At 43.0% G+C, this 24,036-nt stretch overlaps 1 protein-coding gene across 1 annotated transcript in view; it reads right to left on the reverse strand.

Moving 5' to 3' along the window:
* The window catches only part of TRAF3IP2 (TRAF3 interacting protein 2), a 54,147-nt gene extending 32,913 nt beyond the window's left edge, over positions 1 to 21,234 (reverse strand). The window contains exons 1-2 of the mRNA XM_049771179.1: positions 21,100 to 21,234; positions 7,954 to 8,813 (exon numbers count right to left, since the gene is read on the reverse strand). Of these exons, the coding sequence (XP_049627136.1) occupies positions 7,954 to 8,782 (829 nt within the window). The 5' untranslated portion in view covers positions 8,783 to 8,813; positions 21,100 to 21,234. The remainder of the gene's footprint in view (positions 1 to 7,953; positions 8,814 to 21,099) is intronic.
* Between the last annotated feature and the right edge of the window lie 2,802 nt (positions 21,235 to 24,036).

The following is a 24,036-nucleotide window of genomic DNA, read 5'->3' on the forward strand; positions in this document are numbered from 1 at the left end:
TACAGTTGAGTCAGGAAACAAAATGGACAGCACAAACGGTTTCAGAAACTCCCACAGCTGTAAGCAGCTGTGGTTTATGAAAGAAACCCTATTTATTTATTATTTTCCCCTGGATTTATATGATCCTAGCTTTTCACTGTGCATGGATTTGAGCATACACAGAACCACTTTTGGAGGGGAGGGGAGTCCATATGGGCAGCAGAAGGAAGGTGCTCAGCTTTATTCAGTCTCCTGGGTAAAGAAAGCAAGAATTTTATTGTAAAATAAGAACTCTTTAGTCTGAATGCTGCTCTTTCCTCCCATTTATTTGCATCGTGGGTTTATTGGATTGCACACTCATGATCTCTGTTCTGGCGACCTTCAGGGGAAGACTTTTGAGGCAGTCAGAGGCTCGCATTCCCCAGGGAGTGGGGTAGGAGAGTGAAACAGGCTTGTTCCACTTCTCTTTTTTATCTGCTTTGAAACTTTTTTTTAAGCACATGAAAGAGATAGCCAGCCACCATTTTACTCTACCTTGCAAAGGCCACAGTGTGCCATTTGCATGGCGATCTTGAGTTATTTATAGCTTCATTAACGGATGAAGAAGTAATGCTCTTTTAAAGCGACATAGAACTACGTAGCCATGGTTGCCAACAGCACAAGCATCCCTTAGGTGAGCAGCTCTTTTGAAGTGGTTTTGTTGGTAATTAAGTGCAGTTATAGTCCTGACATAAAATAAAGCATTTGTACACCTGCTTTGAATGCTTAAAATCAGTAATAGTAAGAGGGCACTAGAAGTATACAGGGGCACGTTGGAGGGCTGGGATGCAGGGTCCTTTGAAATAATAACAGAAATAACTAATCGCTGCTAGTTATTGAGGGCTTATCAGAAGCCTGTCACTTCCTGAGTGACTTTAACACATTATCTCATTTAATCTTCACAGCAACCTGTACGGGACTCATTACTGCTCAAGTCTCACCAGTATTTGAGTTTTGCAGAGCCTCTAGGGAAAACCATAAGCATTGGGCTTCCCTGTGCAAACTAGGGCAGCCCTGCCATCTGTTACCCTTAGCAGCTGGATCAAGGTTCAGATAAGGGGCGTATGAGTGATCCTCCATATGTTCTCTCCTTTTACTTTGTTTTTAATCTTTAATGTCTACTTATATTTTAATTATAAAGTATTATCTCTTTGATACAGTTAGTATAATGAAAATGCAGAATGTTATGAGAAAAAAACTACTGACTCTGCACAGAGATTACTCCTGGCGAGACTAAGAGGACAGTCTGGGGTCCCAGAGATTGAATGTGGATCTGCTATGTGCAAGGCAGGCATTCTACCTGATGTACTATTGCTTTGGTTTACCTTCCAGACTTTTTAACCTGTAGTTTTTAGATACACACAATTTAAAAAATTTTTAAATATTGTAGTTTCAACACACAGGGGGTCACAGATGTAGCTTCCATGTTAGAACATGTACTTTGTGTATACAAGGTTCTGGGTTCAATTCCTAGCAAGGAAAAAACATACTTATTGGATCAACCCTGTATCCTGCTTTTCTACATTATTTTTTGTTTTTACATTAGATCTTGGGTCACATTTGGTGGTATCCAGGTCTTATTCCTGGCTTTGAGCTCAGGAATGATGGAACTCAGGGACCATGTGGCATGCTGGGAATCAAATGTAGGTTGGTGGCATGCAAGGCAAGCATCCAACCAGCTGTACTATCTCTCTGCTCCTGCTTTCCCCCACTTTCACTTGGAGATGCTTTGGGTCTACTATGGGCTTAGTTCTTGGGGGAAAGTTCCAGCAGGGTTTAGAGAACCAGGCCAGATCAAGTTCTGGTCTCCAGCATGCAATGCAGATGCTTCAGCTTTTAGAAAACTATCTCTGCTTTGTCTTTTTTTTTAATATCAGAAGAAGTGCTGTATTATGTACAGAGACCTAGTAATTCATTGTATAAATAAATCATAAGTGACTTCTCCTTCCCCTCATTGATAGATATTTGTCATTTTTACTCTAATATATAATGCTTTTGTAAATATCCTTGTTCTCCATATTGTTCAAGATATCCTTGTTCTGCTCAAGAGAAAACATGCTTATGTTTGATCACTAGTGAAATTGCCTTCCAAAATTTTCTACCCATTTATGCTACTGCAGCCAAGATGGAAATGTAAATTTGCTCATAAATTTACTAATGTTAGATGTTGTCTATGCTTTTAATGTTTGCATATCTGGTTAAGAAAGGGATATCTTTAAATTTTTTAAATTTCTTAAGTTTAGTTATGTTAAGCTTGGCTGGTATTTTTTTTTCTCATTTAAAAGTGCCAGGAATCAAACTTAAGGTCTCACATGGGCAAGGCAGATACTCTATTGTGGAGGCCACATCACTGATCCCCTTCAAGCTTATGTCTATATATTTGAGGGAGTAGGATTTGGCTACACTCAGTATTACTTAAGGCTAAATCTTGACCCTATGCTCAGGTATCATTTATCAAGGTGTTCAAGGGACCAGGTAGATGGTTTGAACCAGATTCAGCTGTGTGCAAGGCAAGTCCCTTAATCCCTGTCCTGTATCTCCAGTCCTCTGTTTTTGCGTATCTTTTGTGAATTATTCCCATCTTCTCTCCAGGTTCTCATTTCTCAACTTCATCATCTCCTATTCACTCACAAGTTTTTAGGTGCCCCTTTCTTCCCATCATAAATGGAAGGAAATAATTGAAAGAGAACAAGTGGAGGTCTAATGAAAGAAAACAGGTCAATGTGTATCAGAGACTAAAAGTGTTCCCAGAGCCTTCAGTTAAAAAAGCACCTGCCCACAGTGGGCAATGCCTTCCTCAAAGGACTAGATTGCTAATGGTGTCATTTCTGGTTTTAACAAAAAAAATTTTCAAGTGGAAGATTATCCTGGGACCCACAAATTATAATAAATCACTGCTCTCTTCCTTTATCAGGATGAGGCTTTCACCTGTAAGTAGATAAAAGGCAACTGCTTGACACCTAGTATCACAAAGCCATTGACTAAGTATTCACACTTCTGCATATCAACAGAATTATTTAGAGATGCAGAAAAAAAAACCCCTCAGTTCACAATGTGTCATGTCATTGCTCATTGGATCAGAAATTGGAAACTGGGTAAGAACAATAGCACAGCAGGTAGGGCACTTGCCTTGCATATGACTGACCTGGGTTCAATCCCTGGCATCCCATATTGTCTTCTGAGCTTGCTAGGAGTGACTGTTGAGTGCAGATCCAGGAGTAATCCCTGAGCATAGCCAGGTTTGTCTCAAAAACCAAACCAAAAATCCCAACTATTTAAAATGTCCCACGTGGCCTGGTGAGATGGCCTAAAGAGATGACACTCATGTCTGAGAACCTGAGTTCAATCTCCATTGTGTGGTCCCTGAGCAATGCTGGGGGCAGCCCTGGGCCTCCTGGCACTGTAGGACAAAAACTCACTGCCACATAGGTCCAAGCACAGAACAGTTGATTCAACTAGTCCAAGCCAAGACAATTGGGCCAATATCACATGATACTAGCCCCTGCGCCCTTGAGAACAGCTTGGAGGCCCCAAAATAGTAAAATTAAGTAGAGCAAAATGTCTAATGATTAAACACATTCAAAACAATTTGATAAAGGGGTAGAGAGATAGTCAGCAGGTTTAATCCTTGGTGGTCGCACCATATGGTCCAAGAAACATGATTAGGAATGATCCCTGAACACAGAATCAGGAGTAATCCCTGAGTACTATCAGGCATGGGCAAACAAACAAACAAAAAACCAAAATAAAAACAAAAACAATTTTAAAACAGCCAATATATAAGGCAAAATTATCTGGTAGATTCATCTACTGAAATAAATACTATGCAACATCTTAAAATTTAGATGTTGAAAGAAGTACATTGGCTATTATTGATATGATTTACTTGTATATATTATATATATTTATATATATAAAACTGAGGGGAAAATTAAGTTTTTCCAATGAGGAATTATATTTAACTGATTGGAAATAAATAAAACAATATATTTCAAATTTAAAAGTGAATAAATATTACTGATATGATTAGAAAAATTATCCTTATTATTATTTTGGCTTTTGTGCTACTCTGTGGTGCTCTGAGTCAATACTTGCTAGGTTTTTGGAGGTTTCTCCTGGGGTGCTCATTCAGTCTGAGAGTAGAACCTAGGATTCTTGCATGACTGCATACACATCAGTCCTTCGAGCCGCTTTCCTGATCTTATTATTTTTATGTGGGTTAGACCTGTGATACTTAATCTGGTAGTACTTGTGGGGACCACCATAGTTATACCAAGTGGAACTGAGGGGTGGAGTGGGAATGGAGTCTGTGATTAAAAAAATGGGTTCTACCAACTTGGTCCATATCCTTGTACCAGAAAAAGTATATTTGGGGACTAGAGCAATAGTACAGTGGGTGGGACTCTTGCCTTGCATGTGACTGACTAGTATTCAATTCTTTTTTTTTTTGGGGGGGGGCCACACCCGGCATTGCTCAGGGGTTACTCCTGGCTATCTGCTCAGAAATAGCTCCTGGCAGGCACTGGGGACCATATGGGACACTGGGATTCGAACCAACCACCTTAGGTCCTGGATCGGCTGCTTGCAAGGCAAACGCCGCTGTGCTATCTCTCCAGGCCCTAGTATTCAATTCTTTTTTTTTTGGTTTTTTTTTTTGGGCCACACCCAGCGGTGCTCAGGGGTTACTCCTGGCTGTCTGCTCAGAAATAGCTCCTGGCAGGCACGGGGGACCATATGGGACACCGGGATTCGAACCAACCACCTTTGGTCCTGGATCGGCTGCTTGCAAGGCAAACGCCGCTGTGCTATCTCTCCGGGCCCTAGTATTCAATTCTTGATATCTCATTTGATCCTTCAGCTCACTAGGAGTAATTCCTAACATAAAGCCAGGAGAAAGCCCTGAGCACCACCAGGTATGGACCAAAAAGAGAAAAAAAAAAAAAAAGAAGAAGCAAAGGAAAATCATCTTTACATGCAAAGACAGGCTGAGGGATAAAGCATATTAAGTGTAAATGTAAGACAGTTCAACCTACAGTATTGCCCCACATGCTCTGAGTGCAATCCCAGCCCCACTGCCTTTTGGAATCCCTGGAACACTGTCACCAATTGTGTGAATGCCACAAACAAGTCCTGGTTTATAGCAAGTCCTGATAAAGGCAAGAAAGAAGGGAAGAGGAATACATTTAAAAATAAATAGATGCAGAGTATAGAATGCTAAAAGTCATTTATGATATTATATTTACAAAATTATTCCTTTTGGGGGCACCTTTCAAACAGTGCTCAGGGAGGCAAGAGACCACTCCAGCTATCCTTAGCCAAAAGAGCCAGAGATTCAATATTTGGTGATGTGGTGCCACTATACCCAGCTATGCTGGGACCACCAGAGCTCATTCAGTAGTGCATGGAGGTGGAGACATGGAGTGTCAGAACTTCATAGTTGCCAGGCATGTACTACAACTCTTATAGCATTCCCTCAGCTCCCAAATTATTCTTTATTAATTGGAAAATCATGTAGAAAAAGCACAACTCTGTTTCTCAAAGGCTTGAGATTCCTGTTGGTGATCTCTATCATCACATTCATCCTGTTAGGAAAAGTGGCAGCCACACCCCCAGTCACTTGTCTTACCACCTCTCATCACATTAGGTCCCAGCTGGCAGCCCAGGGACACTTTCCCCAAGTCTAGCTGCTTCCCAGGAGGGCCTGGCCTCACCTCTAACCACACATTCATTCTTGTCTTGTTTCTTCTAAGAATCTTCTGAGTTAAACTTTTATACCTCTTTTTTGTGGTTTTTTTTTTCCAAATTATGAACTACCATGAGATTCATTCACTTTAGAAAATCTTATGTTAAATGTTTATGTTACAAGCACACACTTTCTGAACTTATATCACTCATTTTTTTTTCTATAAATTAGTTGGCCCTGGGTCTTTCTTTGGTCAGACCAGCTCTACTGCCTTCCCCACCTCCCATGTTTATTTGCTAAGAAAAATACCACATCTCACAAATGTGTTTTATCTGGAAAGCCCTACCATTCTTTTTTTGTGGACTCAGCAAAGGCTTCACATCAGGGATTGCAATGGCCCTTTGATCTCAATTTGACATTTTTTTTTTATCATGTTCAGAAATGCACACTTGTACTAATACATGTTCTTCATTCACTCATTCTGAAAGAAAGGATTGAGTCACTGTGTTAAATGCTGGGAAATTTTGTCTGGGAAACGCACCAGTGCTTATGTGCTCCCAGTCTGCAAGGTGAGGTGGCCGCCTCCATAAGGAGATGCCATGTTAATATCAAGGGTCCCAAGAAACAGAGCACAAGGGAACAGAAGAACTCAATGAGAGACCATCTGAGAAGTCTTCAGAGGGACACTTACTTCTTTAATGACACAGACGGTGGTGCATGTGTAACTTCATACATATGCTACAGTTCTTTGAACTGTTTTCTTAAAATATGCAAAAGGTAAACTCATAGTGAGAGCTCCCAAAAAGCCCTACATATTTTTTAATGAGAGTGCTATATCTAGGAAAAACATACAAGCAGGAAAAGAACATCTAGAAAAAGAAAAGTCTGGGTATATGCACACAGATGGGAAATGGCCAGGCCAGAGAGACGACGGTCAGTTTCTCGCCTGGAATGACATATAGAGAGTCCATATGGGTGGTTTGAGTCTCAGAGGGGACTTAACCCTCAGAATCACAGGAGTCTCTCTATCTTCCTGTCATGGCATAGACCCCAAGTCTCAGTGGCATTCTGGCACCTTCTGTCAGTTTCATACGAAGGTGCCTTTCTCTGCCAAGTTGAAACAGGGAATATGTGTGCAGAGAAGGATCCAGATGCTCAAGAATTAGGACAACAAGCAAGTTTTCTAGAACAGGGCTTCTTTTATATATTTTTTTCTACTGGTGACCCATTTTCTCTTGAAAGATTAAGGATGGATGAGCATAACAAGAAACACTTTGGATTTATTCCATGGCTGATTTTGAGTGAGTTTCCGGTCACTGTATGTTCAGAAGTCTTTTACCATTGTCAAATTCGTACAGCCCCCATATTCACTGACATAGCCTTGGTAGGCAGTAGAGAATTTATGGGTCAGCTTCCTGCTTCTGGGAAGATTTCAGTTAAAAGAACTTGCTAGATCCAAATTTCATCTGTTCTTTTTTTTTTTTTGGGCCACACCTGGCGGTGCTCAGGGGTTACTCCTGGCTGTCTTCTCAGAAATAGCTCCTGGCAGGCACAGGGGACCATATGGGACACCGGGATTCAAACCAACCACCTTTGGTCCTGGATCAGCTGCTTGCAAGGCAAACACCGCTGTGCTATCTCTCCGGGCCCAAATTTCATCTGTTCTATGCCCCCTTTTCAAAAAAAAAAAAAAAAAAAAAAAAAAAAAAAAAAAAAAGATTACTCAGTGTTTCCCTTGAATCTATCTCCTATAAGTGAACAAACAGAAAACACCCTCCAGTTGCATGGAAGCTACTGCCCCCCACCCCTGATTATTCCAACAAACTCCAGGGTATTGCCATCTTTGGGAAACACTAGTGGGGCCAGAGGAACTGGTATCTCAAAGCTTCTAGGAAGCATGTTTCAAATGAACCAGTCATTGGGGACTAAGATCAGGTGTTCTTCTAAAGCTCCTTGCAAATTTGACAACGTCCAAAAAGCCCCTATGGGAAAAAGAGCATGCCCTGTAACTGATTTGCTTGTCTGCTCAGGGGCTAAGCCTAGCAGTTTCCAGAAAACCATATGGATACCAGGGATAGAACCCAGATCTTCTGCATGCAACACATGTGCTCAGCCCTTTGAGTCATCTTCCTGACTTCCTCCCTGCATTTAGATTCATCTGTTCTGATCTAATAACAGGAGGCAGTACAACAGTGTCCTTGTACACATACTTCTCTTGCCCAGAATGCCTAGAATCAGGAAAGTTCACTTACATGGCACTTGATGATCAGGTCCTCCAGGACACCGGTAATGGTTATTCCACTGAGCTTCCGGGGAAGGGTTGGGAGGCAGCATCTCTGTACATGCGGGATATCTCTGTACTTCCAATGGATAGAACTCTCTGGACCTCAGCGGTCTGGGGAGATCTTGGGGATAACAAACTGAAGTGAGTGGCAGGGGCCTTTCCAGCTGCCTGATGCCCAGGATATCCTGGGGCTGGGAATCATACCCCGTGTCTATTGTTGGCAGATCTGGGGCAGCTTGATTCCTGTGGGGTCTGGGCCGCTGCACGGTGACTTGATTATTCCTGCAGGACTCTGCTGAAACATTAGGGAAACTTCCATCTGATTTGTCTGAGTCATGGCCAGTGTCAGGAGAAGCTGCTGAAAGCTGAGACTCCAGCCATGGATGATGTTTATCCGTAAATGGAAACTGATGCTCCGCAGGGTGGCTTCTGACCACAGACTCAGTGCCAGGCCCATTAAGTACAGAGGAGCCTGAAGAAAAATCTTTGCCTGGATCTGGGGGTCTCCTCCAGAAGCTGTCTTCACTCTCTTCCAAGACTTTAGTACGCAGGTGGGCCATTCGCTGGGAGATAGGCTGCTCGCGCTGGAAAAGTTTCAAAATTGGGTGAGCCTGAGAAAAATTTTCTGAGGAAGAGGCAAAGGTTTGGGATGTGGATCCACTGTAGGGTGCCATGTTCCTTAGATCTGGAGCAGGCAGTGCAGGTTTCTCTTCCAGGGAATATTCTGGGAGGGGTTTCAATAACTCAGTTGGGTATGGTTCTGATTCATCAACCTCCACAGGAATGCTTCGGTTCATTCTAGTTTCTGCAACAAGAGAAAACAATTAACTGCCTTAGAAGATGTATAATTTCATGAAGTCCCTTTTTATGACCTCAAAGACCTCATTCAAGATATCGTTTGAATCAATAGCGGTGTGACACCAACTTTTCCACAAAGCTTCAGTCATATCACACTACTAACATGACCTCCACGTAAAGGCATTGGTGCATTGAAGTTTTTGGTTTGGGGGCATACCTGGCTATGATCTGAGCTTATTCCTGACTTTCTGCTCAAATATTACACCTGGCAGTATTCAAGAGATTATATGTGTTAATGTGAATCAAATTAGGGTCACCCATATGTAAGACAAACAGTTTAACTCTTGTACTTTCTCTCGGACTCCACAAAGAAAAACTCCCCCACCCTGGAAGGTGATTAAAACATGATACCAAACTATTTTGCAATATAAAACATTGGCTAGCAAGAACAAGGCCCAGAGGAGGAGAGAAAAATTATAGCATTGTAGACAGCTTTCAGGGGGCTGGCATGGATATATTAGTTGTCTTTGAGAATGAAATTAAATTAGTACAAAGAAATGATAGGTGGAGTCTTTTCATTCCTTAAACTTTTGAAAATTTTTTCTGTGTTAACAATTACCTAATTTTTTGTTTGAGGGTGACTCTGGTAGTGCTTAGGGATTACTCCTTGTCTCTACTCTCAGGGATTACTCCTGGAGTAGCTCAGGGACCATATGGTGTACCAGGGACTGAATCCATGTCAGCTGTGTGCAAGGCAAGCACCCTTCACATTTCCAGTACTATCTCTCCAGTCCTCAACTACTGCCTAATATTTTTTAAGACTAAAAAAACACAAAGGAATGCCTGAGTTGAAAAAAAGGCACTGGAAGAAAGGTCACAGTGACATTTCCCACTTACCAACTATAGGTTGTTTGGAGGGCTTAATTCCCTCCAGCACTCAGTCTGCAGTTAGGATAGCCATGGCCATCAGTCTTGTAATGGAGTCATGAACTATCAAGGCTTTTATTTTTTTTTATTTGGCCTTTTGAGCAGTTTACATCTATTCCAGGCAAACATGGTTTTTTTCTATAAAAGTAGAATTCATAAGTAGCATCATAGAGTAAGAAAGAAGATTACCTTCCTTATTGTTAAATTGGAGATGACAATGTCCCAAGATGTCTGAAGTCAAGAAAAAGGAAATTGTAGGAAACCGGGAAATCACAGGGGAGTGAAGGGAGGTCTTTCTGCAGAGAGAAGGCTCCAGGACAAGTTTTTTTGTGAAAATAAGTGATAGGTGGCCTTGCACAGCCCCTTCTCCAAATAACAAAGAGTCGGTAACCATTTGGTAATGAGGTTTAAGCTCCTTTTGTGGGGTCCTGTAGACTTTAAGTCATAAACACTAACCAACAGTTACTATGCCTGAAGTCACCTTGTATATGAACTATTGTTCTTGGATATGATTTAAAAAATGTGGATTCACTGGCTCTAAAGTCCTGGATCCCATTCAAGAGTAATAGGCAAGACTATACTATAAAATAAGATCCCTTGGAACAAGTGCAACCTACAGTTTCTTACCAACCATATCTTCATTGATTCTAGAGGGAGATCACAGTTTGCTCTGTACTCTGTGACAAATGAACGTTCTCAGACACTTTTCTGACCCATGCTTAATATCAAATGCACTATCAGCTACCAAATAACCTTTGTTCTGGTTCCTGGTAGAACCATAAAGTCATTCAGCCTCTCATTTCTGGTCAGCCTTCCTTCCTCCTGGCCTCAGACTTACCTGTTTCCACACTCTTTCAAGGCTATAGGTGCCCTTTGCCTGTGGCTCTACAAAACAAAAACAAAACAAAACAAAACAAAACAAAAAAACCACAACTCTCCACCCCCATGAAAAATTTCAGAAAAACAAAACAAAAAAAAGAACTTCTCACCTAAATAAAGACTAAAGACTTTGTATGGGTGCACAGGAGTTTTTTTTCCCTATCACACATATATATTTATGATTTATAAATGTTTCATTTTGTTCCCCTGGGTGACTTGACCACTAACAGTGAATGTTAGGCTCACTGGTGGATAGTTGGAAGTCAAGTTGGTGGGTCAAGTCTTCAGAGTTGTTAATCCTATGCCACCTGGAAACCCCTCCATCTTTTTTATCATAAATATTTATTACGTTTCCACTCCAGGATGAACCTGGGTCATGCCTAACAGGTACTATACACAGGGCAAACCTATCTTGCAAAATAAAGGGAACTTTCTGCTGGTGTCCTGACTGGAGCATCTTTTATTCTGCTCCAGAAGCCGCTGTGCTGTTCCATTGAGCAACCTCTGAGTGTCACCTAGAAGAGCAGGAAGTAAGGCATACTTGCCATTGTCATGTGAACTGTTTCTAGCCCCAGAGCACCCTCTGCCCCCAGAAGAAACTCTGACCTTCCTAAGGGTGTCACAGAGAACAATGACACAAATACCACATCTTTGGGCCATGGGCAGGCAAGTGGGTTGTGTAGAAAATGATAGTTTTGTTGTCTAGTCTTTAATATTTTCTTGTAAAAATATTACATGTTAAAAATTGGAAAAACCAAGGCTGGAGAGATCATAGAGTAGGACACTTGCCTTGCTCATGGCCAATTTTGGCATGGCTTGGTCCCTGGCACTCCATATGGTCTCCTGACCCACCAGCAGTAATTCTTGAGCACAGTTAGGTGTAGTCCCCAAACTCCAAACCAAAAAATTGGAAAGCTCTCAGTAGCTAACCACTCTTCAGCAGTTCCATTTTTCTGTTTCATTCTAAGTCCTTCCCATATGCTACTTAGGTAACAATCACAGGGGCATGACCAGTTTGTCCTTCCCAGACAAAGCTGAGGTTGGACTGCAGTAAAAAAGCTTCGCTTTCTATCCACTACCTGCAGGACAAGGCTATGACCTACAAGGGGTCACAGGACCTTCCAGAAAGTGCCCTGGACAGTCTGGAGCTCAGGAGCATAAATACTGAGCCTATAAAGTCCAGTTCAGCCAAGAGAATAATGGCTAAGTCCACTTTACACCAACAAATTCCTGAGGGACGAGAATGGCGGGAAGTTAGGGGAATTTCTGACTTGAAAACACTTTTGTACACTCACAGTGGATATCCTGACCCACTCCTGAGCTCTGAGGTGGGGTCAAGACTTCTGTGTGTTTTTGTTTAAAGCCTGTTGGTTCTCTGGAGTCTGTGCTGCATCATTTGGCAGCGACTCTCAGGATTTTGTAAAGCATCTGCCCTTTGACCTACTCAGTTCACTTCTAAGAATATCCTCTGCAAAGATGTGCATGTGTTGTGTGAGCTCAAGAAGCGATGGAGACAGGCCCCACAACAATATTTATAAAGGCCAAGACTGGAAACCACCCACATGTGCAGAGTCAGATTTTCACAATGGTGGTCCAGCCCTACAGTGAACACTGCTTTAAAAAAAAAAAAAAAAAGAAGGAACTGCTGTGTGAACTGAGGGGGAACTATCTCCAAAGCCTATTTCTTAGTTACGAAATAAAAAAGACAGAGGAGAACCATGTGTGGAGTGAGCTATACTTTGTTCTATCAATCAAGGCAGGCAATCCAGCTCTGGCTGCCTCTGGGAGAGGAGTCGGTTAGAAACTCGGGCAGGAGGGAGACTTGCTTTTCAGAGAATTTTATACCTTTGAAATCCGTAACAGGTGCCTTTGAATCTATTTAAAATAGAAAGGAAAGGATCCATAAGTGATTCTGATGTTTACAAAAATTTAGAACCAATGGCAGGTTGGGGAGACAGCACGGAGGGCTGAGCATCTGCTTTGTGTGTGCCCTGGATTCCACCACCAGTACTACATGGTCTCCCAAGCACTGCCTTGTATGCCCCTCTTCCCCCAAAACAGCAATAAAAAAACCACAAAAACAGAACAAAAACAATGCGAACAAGGAGTGCCTGAAAACCATGGTGGAGAGACAAACATATCCCACTATAAAAGATTATTCAGTTGAGGAGAACCTTGAGCTCAGGGGTAAGAATGGGGAGGAAGTAAGCTAGGAACAAGAGTCAGTCCCAGGTACACACAACTAGACAGAAGTATTTGTTGAATCTGCTTCGAAGCATTCTGATCTGACACCCAATTCCACCGCTCCTTCTCTGCAATCTCCCCGAACTTTGTACTGTGAGCTGTGGTTTTAGTTCTTGGATTCTGACTAGCACTTTTTTCCAAATCTCTGTCAGCTTAGCTCTGTTCAAGTCTCTCATTGGCTTCTGTTCAAGTCTCTCATTGGCTTCCTTTTTGCTTTCTTGGACAGACCTTTTTCTAGGCTTCTCTCTGCATGCTGAGTAACCTGGTTATATGGAGAAGATTAACCCTGCATGGTTAATCTTGGTTCACCCTCTTGGTTGCATGCATAGAGGATCACATGATGTTGAGGATGGGATCTGGGGCTCAGGTATACAAAGCATATGCATGAGCCCTATGAGCTGTCTCCCTGGCTTTGTTTGTGTATTTATAGAGGTCACTTCTGGCTAGACTCATCTGCCAATACCTGTCTCATGCTTGGTAGTGCAGCAATCAAGTCTAGCAGTGCCAGGGGCCATTAAGGACACGCTCAGTGGTTTCTGGGGTTGTGTGTGTGTGGGAGGGAAATATGCACTGCCAGGGAGCAAACTCAGGGTCTTACAATTGCTATTCATGTACTCCACTTCTTGAGCACTCATCCCAATCCAGACAGCAGCAGTTTAGACACAGCCTGTAACAATGTTAGCCTAGTGTCACCTGGTGTCATTCACAGAATTTCCCACACCTCCCTCTTTCTCTTTGGTACCCAGCTCTGTTACCTCTGTGAACCATCTCCAACTCTGCTCATGCCTGCTCCCAGCAACTTTTTCCTCCTCCAAGCATGTTATGCCTTAAATGTGTCAAAAACAGAGCCTATCTGTTTCTATGGCACCATCTTTCTGAGCTCAGTCATCAGAAATGTTCTTTCCCTCCTGTTATTCCCCCACCCTCTTCTTTCTACAGGCCCATTAGACCCTACCCTGGCTTGTACAGATAACCAGGCTCTCTCCATGCACAACTAATGCCAAACTCTCAGCTGACAGTGGCTTTTGCCTTCCAGATGGCCTTCCCTAGCATCACTGCCTATGTGGGGAGATGAGAGAATATGCTGTACTTAAGTACACAGGCTCTAGTCTAGATTCAAAGCCCCAAAGCCTCCTTGTTGGTTACTTGGTGAGATGTGACCCTGAGAAACTTATGAACTTTGTCTGGGTCTAATTTTCCTTATTTGTAAAGGCGAAAGGATAACCCTTGCCCTATCCGGGTATTATAAGGATAAAAGATGTAAATAAAGGAGTGACTTTAGGTTTTAACAAGTTATGAAAAATCTTAAGCTATTTGGTATTATTTTCACAAGAGACTCTTTTCCTAGAGTAACTTGTTATTAGAGGGGCATAGGGGAGTTGCAGAGATCAGACCCAGAGTCTCATACATGTAAAGCCTATGCTCTGTCACTGAGCTACATCTTAGGTCCTCAGACTCTACAGATCTTATACCTGAGATTAATGTCATGATACAAACCTAATCAATAGAGATCTTATACATTTAAACAATATGTGCATTTCTAGTATAGCTGATACATAGCATCTCATTTAGTTTTTAACACAAGTGAGGAGGACTGCTCAACAATTATATTAAGTAGATTAATACTGAATATTGTTAAATAGATAAACAACAGAACATTGGCCATGATGTATGAGGCTCTAGATTTGATCTAGAGCACTAAAAAAGCTAATAAATAAAAGTAAAACAAAACCAGCTGGCCATGGGTGTGTATGTATCACTTTCCTATTCCTACTACACAAAGGCTAAGACAGGAAGATTTTTTTTCAGTCATAATCATAGATAGTGGGGCCGGAGAGATAGCATGGAGGTAAGGCATTTGCCTTGCATGCAGAAGGACAGTGGTTCGAATCCCAGCATCCCATATGGTCCCCCGAGCCTGCCAGGAGCGATTGAGCCAGGAGTAACTCCTGAGCGCTGCCAACCTCCCCCCCAAAACAAAAACAAAAACAAAATAATCATAGTTTGTAGTTCCCCTTACATTTTTTTTCATCAAACCACATAGACTTGAGCTTGCTGAACATTTTTTCTAAAGGACTAGATAATAAATAGTTCAAACTCTATTGACCATATATAGTTTCTATCTTATATTCTGGTGGTTTTAAGTTGTTTGTTTATGAATGGTCATTTTAACATTGAAAATTAGGGCCAGAGGAATAGTACAAGATTTAAGGTGCTTGTCTTAATTAGGCCAACCCTGATTAGATCCCTGGAACCAAATATAGTCCCCCAAGCACTGCCAGGATCCACTCTTGAGCACAAAGTCAGGAAACAGCCCTGAGTACCACAAGTATAGCCCGGAACCCCAAAAGAAATTTTTTACTAATTAAAAAAATTTTAAACTATTCTTAGCAACAAACTGGTTTAAGTACCAAATCATAGGCCACCTTTGTCTTAGAATAAATTATGCTAATAACCTAATAAAACCTTCCTTCACATTAGCAATAATTGTTATCATTTTGGGAGGGCTGCAGAGATAGTACAGTGAGTAATGCATTTGCCTGGCACATAGTCACCTGTGTTAAATATTAAGAATCCCATATGGTCCCTTGAAAAATGTTAGAAGTGACCCCAGAGTGCAGAGCCAAGCCAGGAGTAAGCCCTGAGCATTGTTGGGGGTGGTCCCAACCAAACAACAACCAACAAATTGTTAACATTTCTAGTGCTTACTATATACTAAATATTATAACAAGTTTATAATAAATGTTAGCTTAGTTCATAGTGACCCTATATGATACCCATTTTACTGATGGGTGATCTGAGGCATGAGTAAATCAAGCAACTTTGTGAAAAGAGGTCACAAGACTAAAGAGAAACCTAACTGAAATTCAAATCTGAGCAATTCAGCTGCAGAATCTCAGCATTTAACCATTTGTAACTCCTTTGGGCACACTGATTTGTATCACTATTCTGTGATAAAGGGGGAGAGAAAAAGGAGATGGAGAGAGCTGAGTTAACTACAGAAGCTTCTGGAATAAGGGGGCATGGACAAATACCACCTGCTTTCTTATAAGAATCGCCTGCCTGGAAACCTGTCCTGGCTTTCCTTCGTGCCCTTACAATAGAGGGTATGAATGAGACTGCAGAGGCATTTTGATTTGAGAAATGCACTTGATTGGATCTCATTAAATTTTAATCATAAACTGAATTCAAAATAAATTGAAAACTGGTTGACAGAGCACAAACAAAGGGTGATGATAAATGGTGCTGCATCTGGAGAGGGGATATCTTTCGGGGGATGCCTCGGAGGCAAGGACGGCTGGGATTTAATGAAGGTGTTATGTCCCTGAAGGAAGACAAATAGCACAGTCAGACACAGAGGAAGGGCAGGAGTAAGCAGCCTGAGTAATTAATAAGCCATGTTACCAGCTCCTAAACGATCAAGGTTTGCTGTTCACCAACTATTTGGATTAAAAAAAAAATCCTTTAGGGTGGAGGAGGGCTGGAGTGATAGAGTGCAGGGAGTAAGGCAATTGCCTGAGTTCCATCCCCCACACCTCGTAGGGTCCCTTGAGTCCTACCAGGAGTGATATCTGAGCACAGAGCCAGGAGTAGGCCCTGAGAACCATTAGTTGTGGCCCCAAACCCCCCAAAAATAAATATATAAAGGGCATTTTAGAAATAATAGATTGGATGAGTTCTAGAAAAAGAGCCTGCATGTTTTAAGGGGACATAATGAATCAAAACATAGATATACAGTTTGAAGGAGCCTCAGATCCCACTCAGATCATATATGTTTAATGAAAGATTCTTGAGGTCTTTCTTCATTCCCCAAGAGGCAATTTTTTTAAATAAGTGTCCAAAAGTCAAGAAGCAAACAACAATCAAAACTCATTAATGTTCTTTGTTTATTGCTCAAATGCATGAGAAACTTCTCAGGTTGCTTAGTGGAAGGCTGGTTTTGAGTGAACTGTTTGGCTCAGGTCCAGACTGAAGTGAAAGGAATCTTCCAAGTTTACTTGCAGAAATTCCCAGAGAAGTTCCTCCATTTGGTTTGCTAGGGGTGATGAAGCAGTGAGCCCAGGAGCGACAGAGACATTAACTGGCTGATGCTCTTGGTCTGCTCAGTAAGACTCACATGGGGCTGCAGGAGGTACAGCATGACCTGACCTGGTGGCAGGAGATGGTTCTGGAACAGAGGCCAGTGGGCTAATGGGAACAGACTGACCCTGCAACATTGCAAGTTGGTAATAAACAGAGAACAACTTCAGCCCAGCCCTTGGCTTGTTTGTTTCAGATAAAATTTCTCTAAGCACAGAGCTGTGATTCTTTGTAATTGAGTCCAGGCTTCAGAGCAAGGAGGAAAAGGGAGAGAGACAAGGGGAAAATCAGGAAAGGAATAGGAGCTAGAAAGGAGATTGAAAGAGGAGAAATGCAAGGAAAGTAAGGAAATCTGGAAAGAAAACAAACTTAATGTGCCTTTTTATGGGCCCAGAGAGAGTTCTAAGGGCTGAGCTCATGTTTTACATGCAGAACTCCTGGGTTCCATCCCAAGTACTGCCAGGAGTGACCTCCAAGTACACAGCTAGATTAGCTCCTGATCACTGCAGGGTGTGGACCCTCCTAAACAAAACAAAAAAATGCACCCTACCATGGTGTTGGAGACATATCAACTGTGATTTGGTTTTGTTTGGGGGCTACATCTGGCAATCCCTGGGTGCTACTACTCCTGACTATGCTCAGGGCACAGGCAGTGCCAGAAATTGAATCTGAAATTCCTACATATAGCACATATGCTCAGCCCATTGAGCCACCTCTCTTGTCCCAATAATGATTTTTTTTTTGGAAGAATAGTCTCCCAAGTGGTGCTCAGGTGATCCTGGGTAGGGGGTGACACTTTCTGGTTATTTTTAATCACCTGGGCTGGCTGGTTTGGTACAGAGCTACTCAGGCCCTGCTGTGCTGGCAACAGACACGGTCACACCCAACAATGCTCAGTATGAATCATGTGGTGCTGGGGATTGAACCACTGTAATCCTTGGACTCTTTCCAGCCCTCAACAATGAGTTCTATGCATGGAGAAAAGGGAAAGAATGAATGCAGGTTAAGAGCCCGGAATTATGGGTAAGCCATAAGCCAGGAAGTCTGGGCAGGTGACACAGAGCTAGAAAACTGCAAGAAGTGGGGAGACCTGTTTACCTATTTATCCTGAGAGGGGAAGAAGAAAAAGCCCTGGTACCCTTATCCCAGCAAAATAATGAAGCAGAAATGAATTAACTTTCCCTGATCACTGAAGGAACTGCCCCAGGCAGCCTAGGGCTGTGTGGTGAAAGTAATGGGACATTAACAGGCTGTGGGACTCCACGTCTGGCCCAGCATCCCCAAACAGCATAACTTCTGTTTACTGTTTTCTTACCAGGGAATCCTGCCAAACTGGCATAGCTCTAGGGGTTACATAGTGGTCACAAGCCCACCCTCACCACACCAGACAGTTTACACAACTTCTAGTACCCTGGAAGGTTTGCTTATTCCCAAACACAACACACACACACACACACACACACACACACACACACACATAACACATACATGCACACACTCACATAGAGCATGTGCAGGTTAGTAGGAAGCCTTCTGGGAATGAGATGCAAAAAATGTCAGAGGGAGAAAGGACAGCTCGAGTTTCATGAACTAAAAATATCTCTCAGTGACAAGGCATTGGAAGACACAGAAGAGGCCCAAGGGAGAGCGTCACATTCCAAGCCTTGAAGCTTTCTCATAGTAAGACTGCAGCATTGTTTTGATAAGAAAATGTGATCAAACATTTGGGGTCATTTTGTTGGGTCTGAGAGGAATTTTAAGTTTAATGTGCCTCATCTGTGTTCCTCTTTTCCTTTCTTTCCTTTTTTTTTTTTCCTGCAGCAATTGCCTGCAATTCATGTATCTTTTAAAAGGCTAATCTATAATTGCCTGCAGCAGCCAAAAATGATTTGAATTCAGGATAGTTCTGAGATTTGGGTTCTGTGATGTGTAAAACACAGATTTAATTTAGACAAACTGCCTGCATGATCTATCGTTCTCAGTGAGAGCCTATTAGAGAATATCTGCAAATATGAACTGCCTTCTCCTCTTCTAATTTTCAGAACATCTGCAAGTCACTAACTTTAATCCTGAAAGAAGCCGACTGAAACAAATTCTGTCTTTGCACTCCCCCAAAGAGGGAGCCTGGGTTAAGAACCTTCTCCTTATACCTTGGTTCACTGATCAAACTTCACTCCTAATTAGTCCTCTTGTTAGCGGTGACACCACACTATCTATCTCAAGAGGCTCCATCCTGGAACTGCTGGGAGCTTCCACACCAGATGCAGCAAGAATGACTGTGGGTGGTCTTTCTGGTTCAAAACAAGCCTGGCAGCCCAACCACAACCAGCCTGATTTCCAATAATGGTGCAGCATGGTTTGAACATAAAATCAGTAACTCATCCTGAGCAAAACATCTTGAAATTCCTATCCCCTCATCCCAGAGGGATCCTGAGAGACAGCTACAACCATGACAAGAACTACATGAGGACCATGCTATGCTGGGGCCTTGATTTTTCTGGTCAGATGGGTAAGCCATCCCTAAAGCCCAAGTCAGCACATCTCTTTCCACTGAGACCTGTACAAACAGTTCACAAAAAGCAAGCAATAAGAAGAATTTTGGGTTTTGTTTTTTTCAAGTAGTGGCTAGGAAAAGGTTAAGGATTCTGTGTGTCTGCAGTCTAATAATGTGTCCAATCATTGTCATCACCCTTACATGGTATCAGGATGTGCTTCTCAGCTTCCTTTCACCCCCCCATTAAAGGCCCCACACACAGTTTAGTGAATGTTTCCAGCCCCAACTAAGTGAGCTGCAGCCCTTTGGAGCCAGGCATCTCTGCCAGTTTTCTGGCCTCCTTTGATTCTGTGGCTCAGGGCACAAGTCATTTCTTCCTGGGTAACCCAAATGGAACATGAACTAATTCAAGAAATCCCCTGATTTCTCCTATTTAATTAGAACCAAAGACTACCCAAACTCCAGTCAGCCCTCTCATAGTCACATGGCTATGACACTCACTCAGCCTTTTACCTTGGCCACAGCTTAACAACTACTTACTACCTTGATTGCTCACGGAAAAATAAATAGAGCTGCTTATATGGAAGGAGCTTAAGCATCTACAAAACGTTTAATAATAGAGTGGGTGCTGGGGACACAAAAAAGGGAGGGATATAGAAACAAAGTATTTTTTTTCCTGGAGGGACTAATCATCTAGCAGCAGGCAATAAAATTTATATATTTGAGTAACGAGTAAACAAGTCTTCCAAGGCCAACCATTAAGGCCACTCCTCTGGGATTTTCATTACCCTCGCCTTATTTTGTTGGAAAGGAATTTAGACAAAAATCTTGTTCCTGTACCACCCCCACACTCCACATATTTAATGGATGAAGAGGTCCTGGCCAAGGAAATGGACATAATTGCCTAAGTTTCAGAAACAGTGTGGAGTAGGGAACTTGAAGCCGAGTTTCTTGTTTTTTTTTTTTATTATCATCACTATCAATTATTGTTATTAATAGAATAATAATAATAATGTGGTCCCAGTTACTGATAAACATCCTTTTCTTCTTAGAGATCATCTTGAACTCTAAAGTCTCATGACGTTTCAAAGATTAAGGAAGGATTGATTTCCTTCTCTGGTTTTCCCTGACAGGCTCCTTGAGTGCCAGCAAATCATCTGAGTTGATGAGGAGGGAGAGAGTGGGTTGAGGGAGGGGGCTGAGGCAGCTCCGCTGAACTGCAGGCCCAAGAATGTGGTGTTGATTTTCTCCCTGCTGGAGAAAACTCGGGGAGTCCTTCCATCTCTAACACTGACGTGTTGTGGGGCTGAAAGCCAATGGCTTAATCCATGTCATTCCCCCTCTGCTCTGTCCTGGGAAAAGTGGGTCTTATATTTTTCATAACAATTTTGTGGGGGGTCATTGACTACTTAAGCAAAGCAGCTAGGAGACATCCTAGGGCATGTGTTCCCCCACTCCTTAAAGACTTCATCTGGCTCTCGGGGCTGAAACAAGGAACCCCATCTTTCTTGAGGCGAGGCAGAAACTGAATTGTCATTTCCCAGCCCGTGCTGGTCTTGGTGGGAGCGAATTGAATGGGCAGAAGAGGGGAAGGTGGGGACAAGGAAGGCAGATTTCAGCAAGGAAGAGCAAATGGGCCAGTGGCGAAGAAGGCGCTGGAGAACTTACCGTGGAGCCTCGAGCAGGACAGACAGACAGCCGGGCTGGCAGGATGGTCGGCGGGCGCTCTCCCTAGCCTGGCACCCACCTGGACTGGCACCCAGCCTCCCTCCACCCTCCCCGGCCCAGGTAAGCCGCAGAACAGGCTCCGGAGCAGGAAGTGCAGCCGTATGCAAATCTCTACCCTGGCTAGGAAGCCTGGCTCGGAGCTCCCCGTGGGCAGTGAACCAACTCTGACAAGTCACTTTATTTTTTAAAAGAGAAACCTCCTTCATTCACCGGAAAAAGCCACTGACCGATTAGACTGCATTTTGGTTTTCAGTACCTAGAAATGTCTTGGATCTCAGCACCCTAGGGACCCACAGAAGATACAGAAGGTATCTGCGGAGGGGGTTGAATCTGGGGTTCAGATTCCTTGTGCACTAGCAGTTAGGAAAGGGGGGTGCTGTAAAGGGGGAGCGAAGAGCATGAAGCAAGAATGTCTGAGCATCTGACAAGAGCATTTGCTGTCCTTAAGCTTCCTTGAAGGTGGATTTGCTTTCCCTCCTCCTGTACCCCACACACAGATACAGACACATTCACACGGACAGTCAGACAGGCGGACACACACACACACACATGCACACACACACACACACACACACACACAAGACCTAAGGACAGGGCAGAGGGCTTGGGGTACATTGGGTGGGTGTTGGGGAGAGGGGCTGAATGACTGCACACCAGAGCACAAACACGAACATGATTGTAAATAAAGAAGAGAGAAAAGCAAGAACGTATTCTCTTCCTCCAGAGATTTTTCATGACTCAAGTTTATTTCCTCCCCTTCCCTTTTGCCTCATTAATCAGCAGCTCACAGAGTTTAGTGTCTGAGATAGGATAATGGGGCAGAGGAGGGGTGGGCAGTGGGGAGATGGTCCAAGGCTCTGGGTGTAAAGTGGGTGATGCTGCTGGCCTGCTGGGTGCCTCAGTTGAAGCACCTGGCACACTAACTCTGTTCTGAGGACTGGCCCGGTCTGCCCTTTGAAGAGGCCCAAGGGCTTACTAGCTCATTCAGCTAGCTGGCTGGCTGTTTCTACCTTGGAAGGACTCAGCCCCCAGAGCAGGGCTCCTCAATTGATTTGGCCTACTGCCCCTTTTCAAAAAACAACAGAAAACCTGCTCAGTGCCTCCCTGGAAATCAACCAATAGGAATTAATCCCCCCTACTACACCCCAGGATTCTACCATCACCTCTGAATTGTTCTAGTCTCCCCAAGGTCGGTATACCCTGTTTGGAAACCATTTTCCTGTATTGTCATCCATACTGCCAGCCTCTGTTCATGTCGACCAGGTAGCAGAGCTACTCTACATTCTACAAGCAGAGGGAAAGTGGTTTTATTTTATTTTTTTATTTGGGGTCCTCCCAAGTAATATAATGAGGATTTTATGTCCACTCCCAGTGAGCTGGTCAACCAGGCCAATAATTCAGTGCTAGACCCCAACAATGTAGTGATGGGGACATCCAGGGCTACACACTGCCATGCTCGGAATGGCCATATGGTGCTGGGGATGGAACCCCTGCTGGACCTGGGCCATTGAACTATCTTCCTGGCCCCTGTGGCTTGGTTTTGAAAAGATTATAACATAATTTACATACATTTTGGTAAATCCTTACAATGGAATACCATGCAACTGTTAAAATAATAAATATTCATGCATATATTCATTTCTCTATGATAACATGGAAGAGTGTTTCTGAATTATTTTGGGGGGGAGATTTTGTAGCTCATATTATGGACCAGCCCATAATATGAAGCTTACCATGAAGAGTGGGAAGTGCAATTAGAGAAATAATTGCACAAACAACTACCATGGCTAGTGAGCGCAATTAGAGAAATAATTGCACAAACAACTACCATGCTAGTGAGCGAGAGAAATACAATGCCTATCTCAAAGACAGGGGATGAGGGAGGAGGGAAATGGGGGACATTGGTGGTAGTAAGTTGCACTTGTGAAGGGGGTATGTGCATTTTATGGCTGAAACCCAATTATGAACATGTTGTAACTATGATGCTTAAATAAATAAATAAATAATACATTATTAAAGAAAAAGTTCTTACCGAGGAGCCTTCTCTAAGGAGTTTACTACTAAAAAAAAGTCTGAAGACTTTACTTTATATTTTTATTTATTTACTTATTTATAATTGATTCTTTCATTGAATCACCATGATACACAGTTACAAAGTTGCTTATGATTGAGTTTCAGTCACAGTGCTGACACCCTTCACCAGTGCATGTTTCCCACCACCAATATCCCCAGTTTCCTTCCCTTCCTCCTCCCCATTGCCTGCCTCTGAAGTTCTCTCTCTCTCTCTCTCTCTCTCTCTCTCTCTCTCTCTCTCTCTCTCTCTCTCTCTCTCTCTCTCTCCCTCCCTCCTCCCCTCTCTCTCTCTCTCTCCCTCCCTCCTCCTCCTCTCTCTCTCTCTCTCTCTCTCTCTCTCTCTCTCTCTCTCTCTCTGTTTTTGGGTCACACCCTGACACACACAGGTATTACTCCTGGCTCTATGCTTAAAAATCACTCCTGGCAGGCACAGGGGACTATCGGGTATGCTGGGATTCGAACCACTGTCCATCTTGGACCGGCTTGCTTGCAAAGCAAACACCCTACCATTGTGCTATCACTCCGGCCCTCTCTCTCTCTCTTTTATTTTAAATACTGTGATTTGGAGCTGGAGCGATACCACAGTGATAGTGCGTTTGCCTTGCATGTGGCTGACCCAGGACGGACCTTGGTTTGATCCTCAGTGTCCCATATGGTCCCCCAAGCCAGGAGCAATTTCTGAGTGCATAGCCAGGAGCAGACCCTGAGTGTCACCCAATGTGGTCCAAAAACCGAAAAATAAAAAAATAAATACTGTGATTTTCTAGTAATAATATGCTAAAACGATAGAGATGAGGACCAGCAGGACCAGTCCTTGGTAGGAAGCTT

Source organism: Suncus etruscus, chromosome 4, assembly GCF_024139225.1.
Source record: "Suncus etruscus isolate mSunEtr1 chromosome 4, mSunEtr1.pri.cur, whole genome shotgun sequence".
Classification (NCBI taxonomy): domain Eukaryota; kingdom Metazoa; phylum Chordata; class Mammalia; order Eulipotyphla; family Soricidae; genus Suncus; species Suncus etruscus.